The 12,293-nt window shown below is 62.8% G+C and overlaps 1 protein-coding gene across 1 annotated transcript in view; it reads right to left on the minus strand.

Moving 5' to 3' along the window:
• Nucleotides 1-1,109: 1,109 nt before the first annotated feature.
• SLC26A11 (solute carrier family 26 member 11) overlaps nucleotides 1,110-12,293 on the minus strand; it is a 16,184-nt gene continuing 5,000 nt past the window's right edge. The window contains exons 6-17 of the mRNA XM_059379107.1: nucleotides 11,133-11,275; nucleotides 9,858-10,033; nucleotides 9,367-9,439; nucleotides 7,853-7,903; nucleotides 6,404-6,464; nucleotides 5,497-5,552; nucleotides 5,280-5,420; nucleotides 4,046-4,173; nucleotides 3,742-3,841; nucleotides 3,168-3,301; nucleotides 2,649-2,721; nucleotides 1,110-1,944 (exon numbers count right to left, since the gene is read on the minus strand). Coding sequence (XP_059235090.1) covers nucleotides 1,853-1,944; nucleotides 2,649-2,721; nucleotides 3,168-3,301; nucleotides 3,742-3,841; nucleotides 4,046-4,173; nucleotides 5,280-5,420; nucleotides 5,497-5,552; nucleotides 6,404-6,464; nucleotides 7,853-7,903; nucleotides 9,367-9,439; nucleotides 9,858-10,033; nucleotides 11,133-11,275 — 1,228 coding nt within the window. The 3' untranslated portion in view covers nucleotides 1,110-1,852. The remainder of the gene's footprint in view (nucleotides 1,945-2,648; nucleotides 2,722-3,167; nucleotides 3,302-3,741; nucleotides 3,842-4,045; nucleotides 4,174-5,279; nucleotides 5,421-5,496; nucleotides 5,553-6,403; nucleotides 6,465-7,852; nucleotides 7,904-9,366; nucleotides 9,440-9,857; nucleotides 10,034-11,132; nucleotides 11,276-12,293) is intronic.

Raw genomic sequence — 12,293 nt, forward strand, 5'->3', positions numbered from 1 at the left:
GGGGGAGACAAACCATAAGTGACTCTTAATCTCACAAAACAAACTGAGGGTTGCTGGGGGGAGGGGAGTTGGGAGAAGGGGGTGGGATTATGGACATTGGGGAGGGTATGTGCTTTGGTGAGTGCTGTGAAGTGTGTAAACCTGGTGATTCACAGACCTGTACCCCTGGGGATAAAAATACATGTTTATAAAAAATAAAAAATTAAAAAAAAAAGTTAGTAAATTGTAAGTTAATTTTAAACTTAACAAATGTGTATTAATATTAATATAAATTTAATATAAATTAATTTTGAGCCATAACTTAATTTTTACCTATATATATGTGAATGCATCATTGAGAAACTAAACCACACGTAGACAGTTAAAATGAACAGAAGTCGTGTAATGTCAGCATGACTCCTCGTGTCAGTTGGATGTAGATCTTTCCAGGACTTTCCTTAAGCTCAGACAGACATCGCCATGTCAGTCACACAGATGCGTCTTCAGGACATCGCTCTGCAACCGTCTCTTTTTCCTCAAAAGTGGCAGCGAGCAGACGCATGGCTCCGCCGGGTTCCCTCACCTGCCACACGGCCCTGCGGCCAAGGGGACACTGCTGGCTTTCACTTCCCGAAATCGCCGAGGCTGTGCTAACCATTCTCAGGTCCACTCACGGCCGCGGCTCTGGGTGCAGACCCCAGAGGGCAGGGCCTGCCAGGGTGCCCGGATCTGCCCGCTCTGCCACCGGGGTGGTCTCTCGGTCCAAGAAGGGGCACGCTTGGCGTGGGGGCCCCGAACCACGGGATGGCTGCTCCACGGGGCCCTGGGGAGAGGCAGCCCAGAGCGCAGGGCTCTAGGACATGCTCGTTTGCACAGAGAGAAGGGCTGCTCGAGGTCAGGAAATCCAGATTCAGGGGTGGGGGTGGGTCAGGGGCCAGAACACGTCCTGCCAGGAACGCCGGGGAACTCCGTGGCGCCCGCCTACACGGCGAGTTCTTTTTCGAAGCCCCAGGGGCCCGACCTTCCTTGGCTGGGACGCTGGGGGCAGAAGGTGTCGACCCGCCGGGCGAGAGTTCACGTGCCGAGGCTCGGGGCGCCCGCTGTGACACAGACACGGAATAAAGCACATCGGAGATGCTACAGTCCATGTATTCTCAATTTATTATCACAAGGAGTAATTCACAGTGAGGACTGCACGGAACTGTGGTCACAGAGCACCGCATACGCCATGACCCCGTCCACACGTGGCTGGGAGCACAGGCCCGCGCGCTGACACGGACGAGCACGCGCACCACGGGGACGGGCCTGGGCGACCACCAAAGTGGACAGGGGGGTGGTTTCCAGTACATTTTACAATAAGCATTTACGGTTTTTACAAAAACAACAAAGCTCTTGCTTTTTTAATTTAAAAAACACTGACAACAAAATTCCTTTTCACAGACACGTTAAGTCATTTGGCACATCTCGGTTTCCTTCCCAAGAACAGCGCAGATGCCGCCACCCAGACTGGAACCGCCTCGGCGCTGCCCGACCCCGCCGCCCCGGAACTGGGAAGGGGCTGGGGCGTGAAGACCCGGTCCCCCAACCAGGTGGAAATCCTTCCCCCCTCCACTGGGTCAGTCGTTCCAGAAGGCTCTTTGCAAACTGTCCTTCAGGAAAAGGTTCATGCCCAGGAACAGAGGGAGACGACTTTCCAGTCACCCCGAATGAAGTGCACGAGTCCCACCATGCATCCCGATGCGTGGCTCCCTCCTCCCCCGGGGGTCACCTGCGCAGAGCCCGGACCGAGGCATTCATAGGGCGGCATCCGGCATCACAGCACCCAGAACCTTCTGCGGGACTCCCCAGGCATCAGATGGGCACCAGCCCCCCCTCAGGCCTTCAGCAGGGCGACCTTGTGCTCCGGAACGGAGTCCTCACCAACGTTGTACGGCTGGGTCCCCGGCTCTTGCAGCAGGCTCTTCTCTGCAGAAAATACAAGGTTCCCAAGCTCAAAAGAGACCAAAGGGAGGAAGGGCCACGTCCCGAGTCCTGGGTCACAGGGAGTTGGGTGCCCCTGGCCGGCACTCCCAGCCCAGGCAGCTTCCACCTAAGTCCCTGGCAGCACCTCATCACTGTCCACGCCCAGATGACCCTTCCTTAGGGCCAAGTGGTCAGGCCACATCTCCCATCTCCTGTGGGTCAGCGCCTAAGCTGCTCCCAGCAACGACACCCCGTTAAGCCCCAGAAATCAGACACAGACCAAGTCCTTCAATTCCAGTTACGTGAGGTTCTAGAACAGGCAGAGCTGACCCGGGGGGAGGGAACGGAACAGTGGCTGCCCCCAGTGGGGGTCACGAGGACGGACTGACGGCACTTTCCGGAATGATGGAAATGGTGCACATCTCATCAGTGCACACCTGGCTGTACCCACCGGTCAGACCTCGAGCCGCACACGAGGTGCGTGTGTCCACATGGTACACGCCACGCGTCATTAGCACCCCCGCCGAGATACCTCCCAGAACAGGGGTGCCTGCCCTCTGCTTCTCGCACGATGCCCCTGCCCCCACGCTCGCACTAGGCCGCCCCACCCTCCGGAGCAGTCTCTGTCCCGCGGTCCTGCCCCCGATCCCGCGGGCGGTGGGCCACGTGGCCGCGGCTCTCTCTCCAGGGACTCTGCCAACACCCACCTGCCTCTTCCAGGGTGGAGAAGTACTGGAGACCCTTCAGGTCAGCGGACAGCAGGACACGGAGGACAGGAACCTGCGGGGCAGAGAAACTCTAACTCCAGGTGGGGTGGGGGGGCAGGGCCGCTGCTGCCCGCAGGCACAGATGGGCTGGCCCCCAGGCCCAGCACCACGGTGTGTCACAACCTGGCCTAGCCTCCCGGCAGACACAACTTCACCTCCGCGCCGGAGAACGGAGAGAAGAAACTGGCTTTCCACCGCGCTAGAAGTGGGAGGCTGTTTACATTCTCACTCAGGGAAACCACGGAGACCAGCTCTGCAAACCCGACAGAGAAGGTGACACTAGGGAGTGAACTCTGGAGCCAGCAGGCCCAGCGACTTCGCTGCAGGACCGCAGGCAGGTGGGACATGGGACCTCGGGTAGCTGCTCGGGGCCCCGGCGCAGGGATGGTAACCACAAGGCCCTCACGGGCAGGCGTGGGGCGGGACAGAAGCCCGGCCAGTGCCGCTGACGCCGCCCACCTGCAGGCCGACGAGGGCGAGGGTGACGCCGCGCCTGTGGAAGTCCTCCAGCAGCTCCTCGAGCCCCAGCACCACGGTGGAGTCGACGCTGCAGACGTGCGAGCACTCCAGGATGGCAGAGCGCGGGGGCGATGCTGCGGAGACGGGGCCGCCGGTCACAAGGGGCGGGGCGGCTGCGGGAGGCCCTGGCCCGGGGCGGGGGCACGGCGAGGCCACAGGGGGCTCCGTCCCCAGCGGACAGCGGGCAGGCAGGGCTGGCAGGACCCCAGACAACAGCTGTCTGGAGTCCACAGTGATTCCCCTTGGGAACAAACAGGTCCCTTTTCTCCCCTAAATCCCAATGCCCCGGATGAAAGGCTGGGTCTATAGGAACCGAGATTGGGAACAGCCTGCCCTGCTGCGTGCAGACGGCAAGCACCGGCTCGGCGCTGCCCTGAGGGAGCCTCCCGGATGCAGGAGCGGGAGGGTCGCCCCAGAGCTGAGACAAGGCTCGGGTCCTGCGGCAGCAGACTGGGGTGTGGAGACATTGGCGGCAGCAGGGCACGAACGCACCCTCCCCACTCTGCCCGCATACCTTCCAGGGCCTGGGTGATGATCGCCTCCCGGAGGGCCTCCACCGCGGGGAACTGCAGGCCGCTGGCCGGCTGCAGGACCAGCACCGGGCCCTCTGACACCTGGGGACAGGGGACAGAGCGAGGGGAGGCACATCCGAGCTGGCAGCTGGGCTAGGGCGGCCCGACCAGGCAGGAGCCCCCAACCCACGCCCCTGGGAGTGGGGGAGCACAGGGCAGACAAGCTGGCGCATGAGAAGTCTGCACCTTCACCCAGTCCACTGAGGCCACAGATCCCTCTCACAGAGAGAACGGCTGGGCTGGTACCTGCATCTTGGGTCTGGCCACGGAGTGCAGCAGGATCAGCACAGACACCAGGGTCCCGGCCAGGATGCCGTACTGCACCTCCCAGAAGCAGAACAGGAATGTCACACAGAGGGGCAGCAAGTCCAGCCCTGGAAGAGAGCCATCCGGCTGGCTGAAGCCCCCGGGGGACCCCCTGACACCGCTCACAGGCCACGTGGGCTCAGAGGCCTGTCAGCCCTGCCCCTCCCAGCCTGGTGGAGGGGCCAAGACCTGAGGGCCTGGCCAAGCCCCTGCCCTCTGGGAGCCCATCCACAGTGCACATTTGTCAGGGGCCTGATGACAGGACTTGGGGACGGGGCCAGGCCCAGGACGCTGGGGGCCAGGGAGGCCTTGCGACCTCCCAGAGGTCACGTGGCTGACCCTGGGCAACCAGTGACTTCTCTGAGCCGCAGGACAAGGTATCCTGGTGCAAAAGGCTTGGGTGGGGGTACTTGGGGGTTCACCCAGGACTTGACCTTGACATGCATCACTCAGACGAGGCCCCCCTCCTCCCAGGGCCTCAGTGCGGGCAGGAAGCATCAGCTGTTGAGGCCACCCAGGCGCCCATGGAGGCACAGCAGCACCCGTCTCGGGGCTGTCCCAGGGACGTGTGGGCTGAGAACCATCTAGAACCACCACTTCCCTCACCTGGTGACTCCGGGGGGGGGGCCGACGGCAGAGAAGCCCACGAGCCCCATCCCTCCCCCAGAACAGACACTTGCTCCAGGGAAGGCCCTGCAGGCGCGGAGGGTCCCGACCACTGTGACTGGCCCGGGAGCTGGGACTGCTCTGTCGGGACAGGCCGGTCACCCTGGAAGTCTCCCGTTGTCCCCCCGCTGGACCAGGCTTGGGGCTGGGAAAGGAGCAGCCGGCGAGGAGAGAGAGGAGCGAGGAGGCAGGGAGGGGTCCAGGAGAGGCGGGGAGGGGAGGAGGTTTGGGGGAGGAGGGAGGGGGGGAGGGGTGCGGGAGGAGGGGGAGCAGCGGGTACCCTGTTAGTTGCAGGCTCGCTCAGCACCTCACGGAGCTGGTCTGGGGCTCCTGGTGGCCTGAGGGGCTGAAGGACGCCCTGACCCACGGCCGGCAGCGGGACCACGTCACAGGACAAAGCCCGCCCAGCTCCAGCCCGCCCAGCTCCAGCCCGACCGCCTGGGTCGGCAAAGGCCGTGGGGGAAGAACCCGGGACGCGTGTGCGCGAGGCAGGCGAGGGCACACGTACTCTTCACGCGCCACAGCGTCCCGAAGACCCTGGTGTCGAACAGCGGGGCCACGGCCATGATGATGACGGCCGCCAGCGCGGACTTGGGGATGTAGTAGAACAACGAGGTCAGGTAGTCCAGCGACAGCAGCACCAGGACGCCTGTGGGGACACGGGGTGCCCGTGACCTCCAGCCCCGCCCCCCCGCACGCAGTCCGGGCACAAGGGGGGTGCTCACCTGTCACCAGGCCCCCTGCCGGGGTGCACACCCCCGACTGGGCGTTCACAGCCGTCCTGGAAGGCAACAGAGGCCGTTAGTGGCTGCAGGAGCCCGGAAGAGCAGGGAGGCCAGTCTCCCGGGACAGGAGCGCCTGCCAGGGGACGTCGCGGCCCTGCGGACACTGGTGCTGGCCTCGGCGCACTGCTCGTGCAGCAGGAGTAGGTGAAAAGTTTTATGACAAGGGAACAGAGCTTTTATCCCACAAAGTGGCCCCTGGCCCTGCTGTACACACTCCCCACGTAACCTCTGGTAACTCCGACGTGGGCCCCGCCATGATGCCTGTTTGCAAGGGGGACACTGAGGATGCCCTGGGGCCCCTGGGATGCAGGGCTGTGGGGGTGTCGGGGGGCCTGGTACTCAGGGTGGGGCCAGCGGGTCCAGGGATCTGGGCCCTGCAGGCTGAGGTGTCCACCCCCTCTCGGCCCCACGTCACCCTCTGCCTTGCGAGGGGCCATCCGTGGCACTGCGCTTGTGGACGCTTGTGCGTGACCCTCCCCTCCTTCTGCAGGCAGAGGGCAGTGGTTCCTGACCCCACTTCCTTTATTTAGGAAGGCACCCGCCAGGACACACACGGAGCACGGCCACGGGCTGGGAACATTTTAGGAGTAAACCACAAGGCCATCAGAGAAAACCACGTGAGATCAGGAAGGGCGGCAGAGCGGACCCCTCCTGCCTGCCACGGGTGCCGCTGATCTAGAGACGCAGCTGCCGGCGGGCTGGCCTCGGCCCCAGAGGACAACAAAGTGGGATCGAGATGTGGGCAAGGACCGGGCAGCTCTTTGAGGTGGACACGGACCCTCGGGCCTGGGCTGGGACCCCCCCCCCCGTTCCCGAAGCACAGAGAAGGAAGGACACGGTCACTCACCGTCCAAAGCTGCCGGTGACCGGGTAGGAAGAGACGAGGGAGCCCAGCACGTTGGTGAGGCCTGGGAAGAAAGCCGGAGGAAGAGGTTTACCCAGGAAGGAGAAGGGTTTAACACAGATGGGGGGGGGGTAGAGAAAAGGAGACCCAAAACCAGGGAGAAAACAGAGGACAGAAGGCCAGAGAAGTCACGCGGGGTCCTACGTCTGTGTCTGTGTGTCTGTCTCGGGGAAGGGAAGACAAACCATGATCTTTGCCAAATTCAAGGACCCTCCCTTTAACGTAACTCTGGGCCCAGCCCTGCCCGGTAAGCTGAACACCTTTCCCCACTTCCCCCTCCCCAGGAGGGGCCGAGCACACTTAAGGCTGCCCAGAGGCCGGCTGCCCAGCCGCCGCACCCCACGAGTGCCTCCAGGCCACACTCTTTTCGTGAGATGACCAGCTGGGGCAGAAGGTCATGGTTAACAAGGGGTCCGCCCCCGTGGCGCTGACCCAGCCCCACTGATGGAACCTGGCTGGGCCCCAGGACCGGAGAGAATCAGCCCACATTCAGCGCAGACAGCCCCACCGGCATGTGGCTCAGCCTGGCACCTTCACAAAGACCACGGGGGGTCGCAGGGAGCAAGCCAGTCCTGGCCAACTGCACCTTGCCAGCCACCGGGGTGATGCCCACCAGCACGGGCTCAGAGATGAGCGCCCCCAAAGCTCCTGTGACCCATCCTGGGGCTCCATGCCCTCCGCTGTCGGGAAACCCAGCAGCTCCGGTCCAAACTGCTGCCATAAGGGAGGGGCCGGGGTGGGGCGGGGGATCAGGGGGATGGGGCAGGTTCCCGTGGACTCTGCCGGGAAGGCACCTGGTGCCGCTGCCCACTCTGAACCGCGCCCACCTCACCAGGAGCAGGAAGGAAAGGCAGAGAGGCCTGGTGCCCACAAAATCAAACAGTCATGATAGCAGAAATGAACACGCACGTCACACCCTCACAATGAATCACCAGAGAGGCTGGATTCATGCAGACAACACCCGGATGCCACACATAGACGGTCCACGCTGGGGCCTCCCCGAGTCTTCATGGAGCTGCCTGCAGGCCTGGAGGGAGGCCCTGGGGCGGGGGGCCTGGGCAATCAAGTCGAGCAAGTCCCACCTGGCCACGTTCCTCAGCCATCTGACCCCGGGGGGGACATTCCGAGCGTTCCTTGACAGAACAAGGCTACAGCCCTCGGGGCTGGGCACAGAGCCAGCGCTGGACAAGCTGCGGCCAGCAGGGACACCACAGGTGACCCGCCTGCTCCCAACGATCGTTTAAGGGTGAATCAACGCGAGCCTTTTAAAGGGCCCAACTTGGGGCCAGCTCTGCTCCTGGGACCTCACCGCTACCACCCCCGGGACCTGCGCGGCTCAGGCAGACACAGAGACGCACACTGGGCCTCAGAGAGCCGCCGCGGGGCGCTTACCGATGGCCAGCAGCTCCTGGTTGGAGTCGACACGGTAACCACCTTGAGAAGCTACAGACAAAGGACAATAAAGACGTTGTCACTAGACACCCGTCACCACTGAGAAAACATTCATGGAATGAAGCCCTCACAATCCGAGAAAGGGCAAGGCTGGGAACGCTGTAGGCGTCGCGGGCCACTCTCTGTCCCGACAACTCGGCGCCTATCGTAGCCGAAAGCTGGCATAGGGACCCGTGAACGCGTGAGCAAGACCACGTTCCAGGGACACCACCTTCTGTAAACATGGAGACACCAATTCACGCGCTACTCGTACGTCACAAAATCCTAATCTTCTTTGGAAACTCTTTCAAACGTTTAAAAACATAAAAACCGCCCTTGGGCCGCGGGTTGTGGGTCTCCAGCCCCGGTTCCAGAGAACAAGCAGCTTCCACGGTCGGACACGATGTCCAGTGACTTCAGAAGAAAACAGCTTCAAAGCCCCAAGTGGCATAAACGCTATGAGGTGCAGAATCCAGAGGGCCCCGAATTCCCCCGCCCCGGGGAAAATCATCGGAAAAACAGAAACTGCGCAAGGCAGATCTGATTGGCCCGCGCGGCGGGTCGGGGGCAGCCGCTGGGGGCTAGTGGTGACAAGCCCGCGAACGCCCATCAGGCACGCGTCTCCAGGAGGACGGGAGACTGGAGCCGCGGGCACAGGCAGACCCGGTCTACAGGGCTGCAGCCATGTACGTGCTGTTCACTGGGTTCATCTTCAGAACTGACCCACAGCCCAGGACCACAGGCACGTGACCATCACAGCACCAAAGGAACGCGTCAGCCACGTGCACAGCATGAAGCCGGAGGCCCCGCAGACCCAAGGGAGGGGCCACGCAGGGATGAGCAGGCTCCGGAGAAATCCGAGGTCTGCGAGTCAGTGGGCATTTAGGCAGATTAATGCGTCCCGGCACCCTAGGGGCGAGGAGGGCTCAGGTGTGCTCCGCCAGCTGGGAAGAGCACACCGCTAGGTCTTTAGGAATTTGGGGAACCTGTCAGACACAGCCCTTACCATCTAGTAGGCGAAAACTTTCAGAGACAGAAGTCATATAAAGAATGAAGAAAAACTTAAACCTCACCCCTTCCCGAGCTGCCACGTTTTACCACGACCCACGAAGCTATTTAACCCCCCGTGTCCAGTGGGTGGAGGCTGTGGCGTCTGTCCCGAGATGAGACCGTTCCGGCCCCGCCATCTGCTGGGACGGGTGGGGGACATGCTGACGCCACAGGAAAGGCGACGGTGAGACCCAGGCCCTTCTCCTCGCGGGCAGCAGCAGAGCGACCATCACACACGTTACCAGCCATTGCCGAATGGCGGTTTTCGTCATACATGCACTTCTACTACACTGTTAAATACGTGAGCACGCGTTCCTTCGATTAAAAACTCAAGCTGTTAAAAACCAAAGCGGATAAAAGCAAGCAAGAGGGCAGGCCAGCAAGGCCAGGACACCACCGGGGGGCCGGGACGGCAGGCAGCTTACCGAAGGACTTGGCCACCGCAATGCTCTCCAGGAGACCCATGAGGGGCACCACGGCCAGCCCAGCCCCCATGTCCTGAGGGGAGAGGGGACAGCAGCTGAGCCTCCGGGGAAGGTGAGGAGGGGCCGGCCAGGCAGTGACCCGCCAAGGCCAGCACAGGCTTGTCACATCTGACCTGAGGCCGAGCTTCAGCTGCAGGGCTGGGAGCTCACCCTCCGGGCCGGACGCAAAGCAGAGCACCGACCGCATCCCTGCTCTGCCGGGCCCACAGCGCGAGGAGCACCCTGGGCTCAGGCCAGAACACCAAAACGTGGCGTCCCTTGAGGTCCTGCCGTCAGGACCCTGTCGTGCCTGTCACTGCACCCAGAGGTGCCCCATCCCAGGGACTCAGCGGTCCCAGCTGGGCTTGGAGCTCCTCGTTACAAGGTGCAGACCCAGGCCCGGAGACCACCGCAGCTCCGCCCAGCAGGCCTGGCTCCCCCTCTCCACCCACCTGCACCATCTCGGTGAAGGAAACTGTCCCGTTGGCCGTGGTCACGGAGAAGGGCGGAATCCGGACGGGAGGGAGCCCCTCGGCAGTCTGCCCCGTTAGAATGAAAGGCTGGTATCCGGTCACCTCAAAGGAGTACGCGATCAGGGCGGCAAAGGAGACCACCAGCGCGTTGCGGCCTAGGACAGAAGGAGACCTGCTGGTGAAACCTGGCTCCTCTGGGCGACGGGGCAGTAAATACACGCGAGGAAGCACGACACCCGTCCCCAGCCACCACCACCCCCGACACTCCAGCCAGGAAAGGCCGCACACACCAGCGACCGAGGGCCAGGCAGGGACAGGGGAGGGTCCGGCAAACGCCAGAGGATGGAGCAGGTCCGCGGCGACACACACAAGGCTACCCGTGTCATCGACAGGTCACCCCGGGTCCCACCTCTCGGCTCCCACCCCAGTGGTGCGGGCTGTTTGCCTTTTTATTTTTTTGAAGGTTTTATTTATTTGAGAGAGAGGCGAGGGCGTGTGCGCATGACCGAGCTGGGGGTGTGGAGGTGGGGGGCGCGGCGGTGGAAGGAGCGAGCGAGAGAACCCAAGGAGACTCCCCGTGAGCACGGGGCCTGACGCGGGGCTCGGTCCCACCACCCTGAGAGCAGGACCTGAACCAAAACCAAGAGTTGGAGGCTTAACCGCCCGAGCCACCCAGGTGCCCCCGTGCTGGCTTCTTAAATGGGGGGGGATATACCTCTCCCCAGAATCAGACCCCATTACCCAGCGAGCTCTCAAAAGGCTACATCACAGCCTCATCACTGACGCTGTCGTTGGGACAACAGCTTCAGCAGCTTACAACCTTCCAGGATGGAAACCCAGGCTCAGCCCCACATGGCTCAACCCGCCCCATGTGGTCTGCGTGTTTTCTCCATCAGGGACCAGCCAGGGCTTCCCGGCCTCACACCGGGATGTTCTGATCCAGCTCATCCTTCGCCAAGGCAGGCCGTGCCCGCAGGCGTTCGCTGGCCTCCCTGGCCTCCCCCACCAGGTGCCTGCGACAGCCCCATCCGGGATCCTCAACCAGAAATGCCTCCGGACACGGCAAAGGTCCCTGGGAGTTGAGATTGGCCATGCTCGAGCATACTGCACGTCGCTCTCCACCCGGGCTGAGGCTCGGAGCCCGCTGGCAAGCTTCAGTACCCCGGTGCCCGGATCACACCCAGACCAGGGACGGCAGAACCTCGCGGGTGCGGCTCCAGTGCGCAGGACAGCCGCGGCCAGAAGCCCGCTCACCTGTGGTGGCCGTCCAAACCAGCCCGTGGCTGAGCCGCACGCCCGGGGGCATCTCGGGGTGCACGGGGGGCACGTGGTCCCGCATCAGCTTCAGCACCAGCAGCAGCAGCATGCACACCAGCCCCAGCACGGCATCACCCGCCCTGCGGATGGACACAGGTCACACACCCTGGCCGGCCCCGGGCACACACCTCCACCCTCCCGTCGCCTCTTCTGCCGGAAGACCTTCTCTCCCGATGGCGCTCCTCGCTCTTCCCTAAGCCACATGCATCCCCGTTCTACATCGCAGCTTTATTCAACACTCAGTGACACGCAAGCCTGGGAGTCGAGGCCCCGAACGCGACGGTGGTAGGACTAGAGGCTCATATTAACAGCCACGTAGCCCTGTGGCCACAGGTGCTGAGTCTGTTCCAGAAGGTTCATGTTTCACAGCCCGGCTCTCTGGCCTGTCAGTCTCGATTCCCCTGCCCCCACCCCCGCCCCACAGCTAGGAGGACCTCGTCTGCATGTCCTGGGCCAGGGAGCCCCGGGTTCAGCTGGATTCAGCCCCGGGAAGCCTTGCAGCCGGTCAGAAGTGGAGGAAAGGGCAGTGGGTCACAGGTGTCCCCGCTCCCTCCCAGTAGCTCCCCTGAGACCACGGCGACCTCTTGCTCCTCCGGCCACCGAGGCGTCCTGGCTTCCGGCTGGGCCCCTCTAGGAGCATCTCCTGTCTGTTCTTCATCTGAAGAAGGCGCACGAGTGGTGGTCCGGCTCTCATCCCCTCTCCCTGCACGTTCTGTCTGCACCTGCCTCCCCTGCGCCGTGTGCTCTGCGCTACAAACCTTCAGAGACACCCCGGCTCTTCCTCTGCACAGGGCCCTCCCCCACCTACCACCCACGGAATCTGCGTGCAGGGGCCCCGCGGACCGGCTCCTGACCCTGTAAGAGCTTCCGAACCTCGGGTGTGCGCCCCCACTCCCTGGGGCCCTGTCAAGCCCTGACTGATGCAGCAGGGCTGCCCGCGGCTGAGACTGCGTTTCTAACCCGCTCCTCAGACTGAGACTGTTTCTAACCCGCTCCTCGGACTGAGACTGTTTCTAACCCGCTCCTAGGGACTGAGACTGTTTCTAACCCGCTCCTCGGACTGAGACTGTTTCTAACCCGCTCCTCGGACTGAGACTG

Source organism: Mustela nigripes, chromosome 16 (assembly GCF_022355385.1).
Source record: "Mustela nigripes isolate SB6536 chromosome 16, MUSNIG.SB6536, whole genome shotgun sequence".
NCBI classification, from domain to species: Eukaryota; Metazoa; Chordata; class Mammalia; order Carnivora; family Mustelidae; genus Mustela; species Mustela nigripes.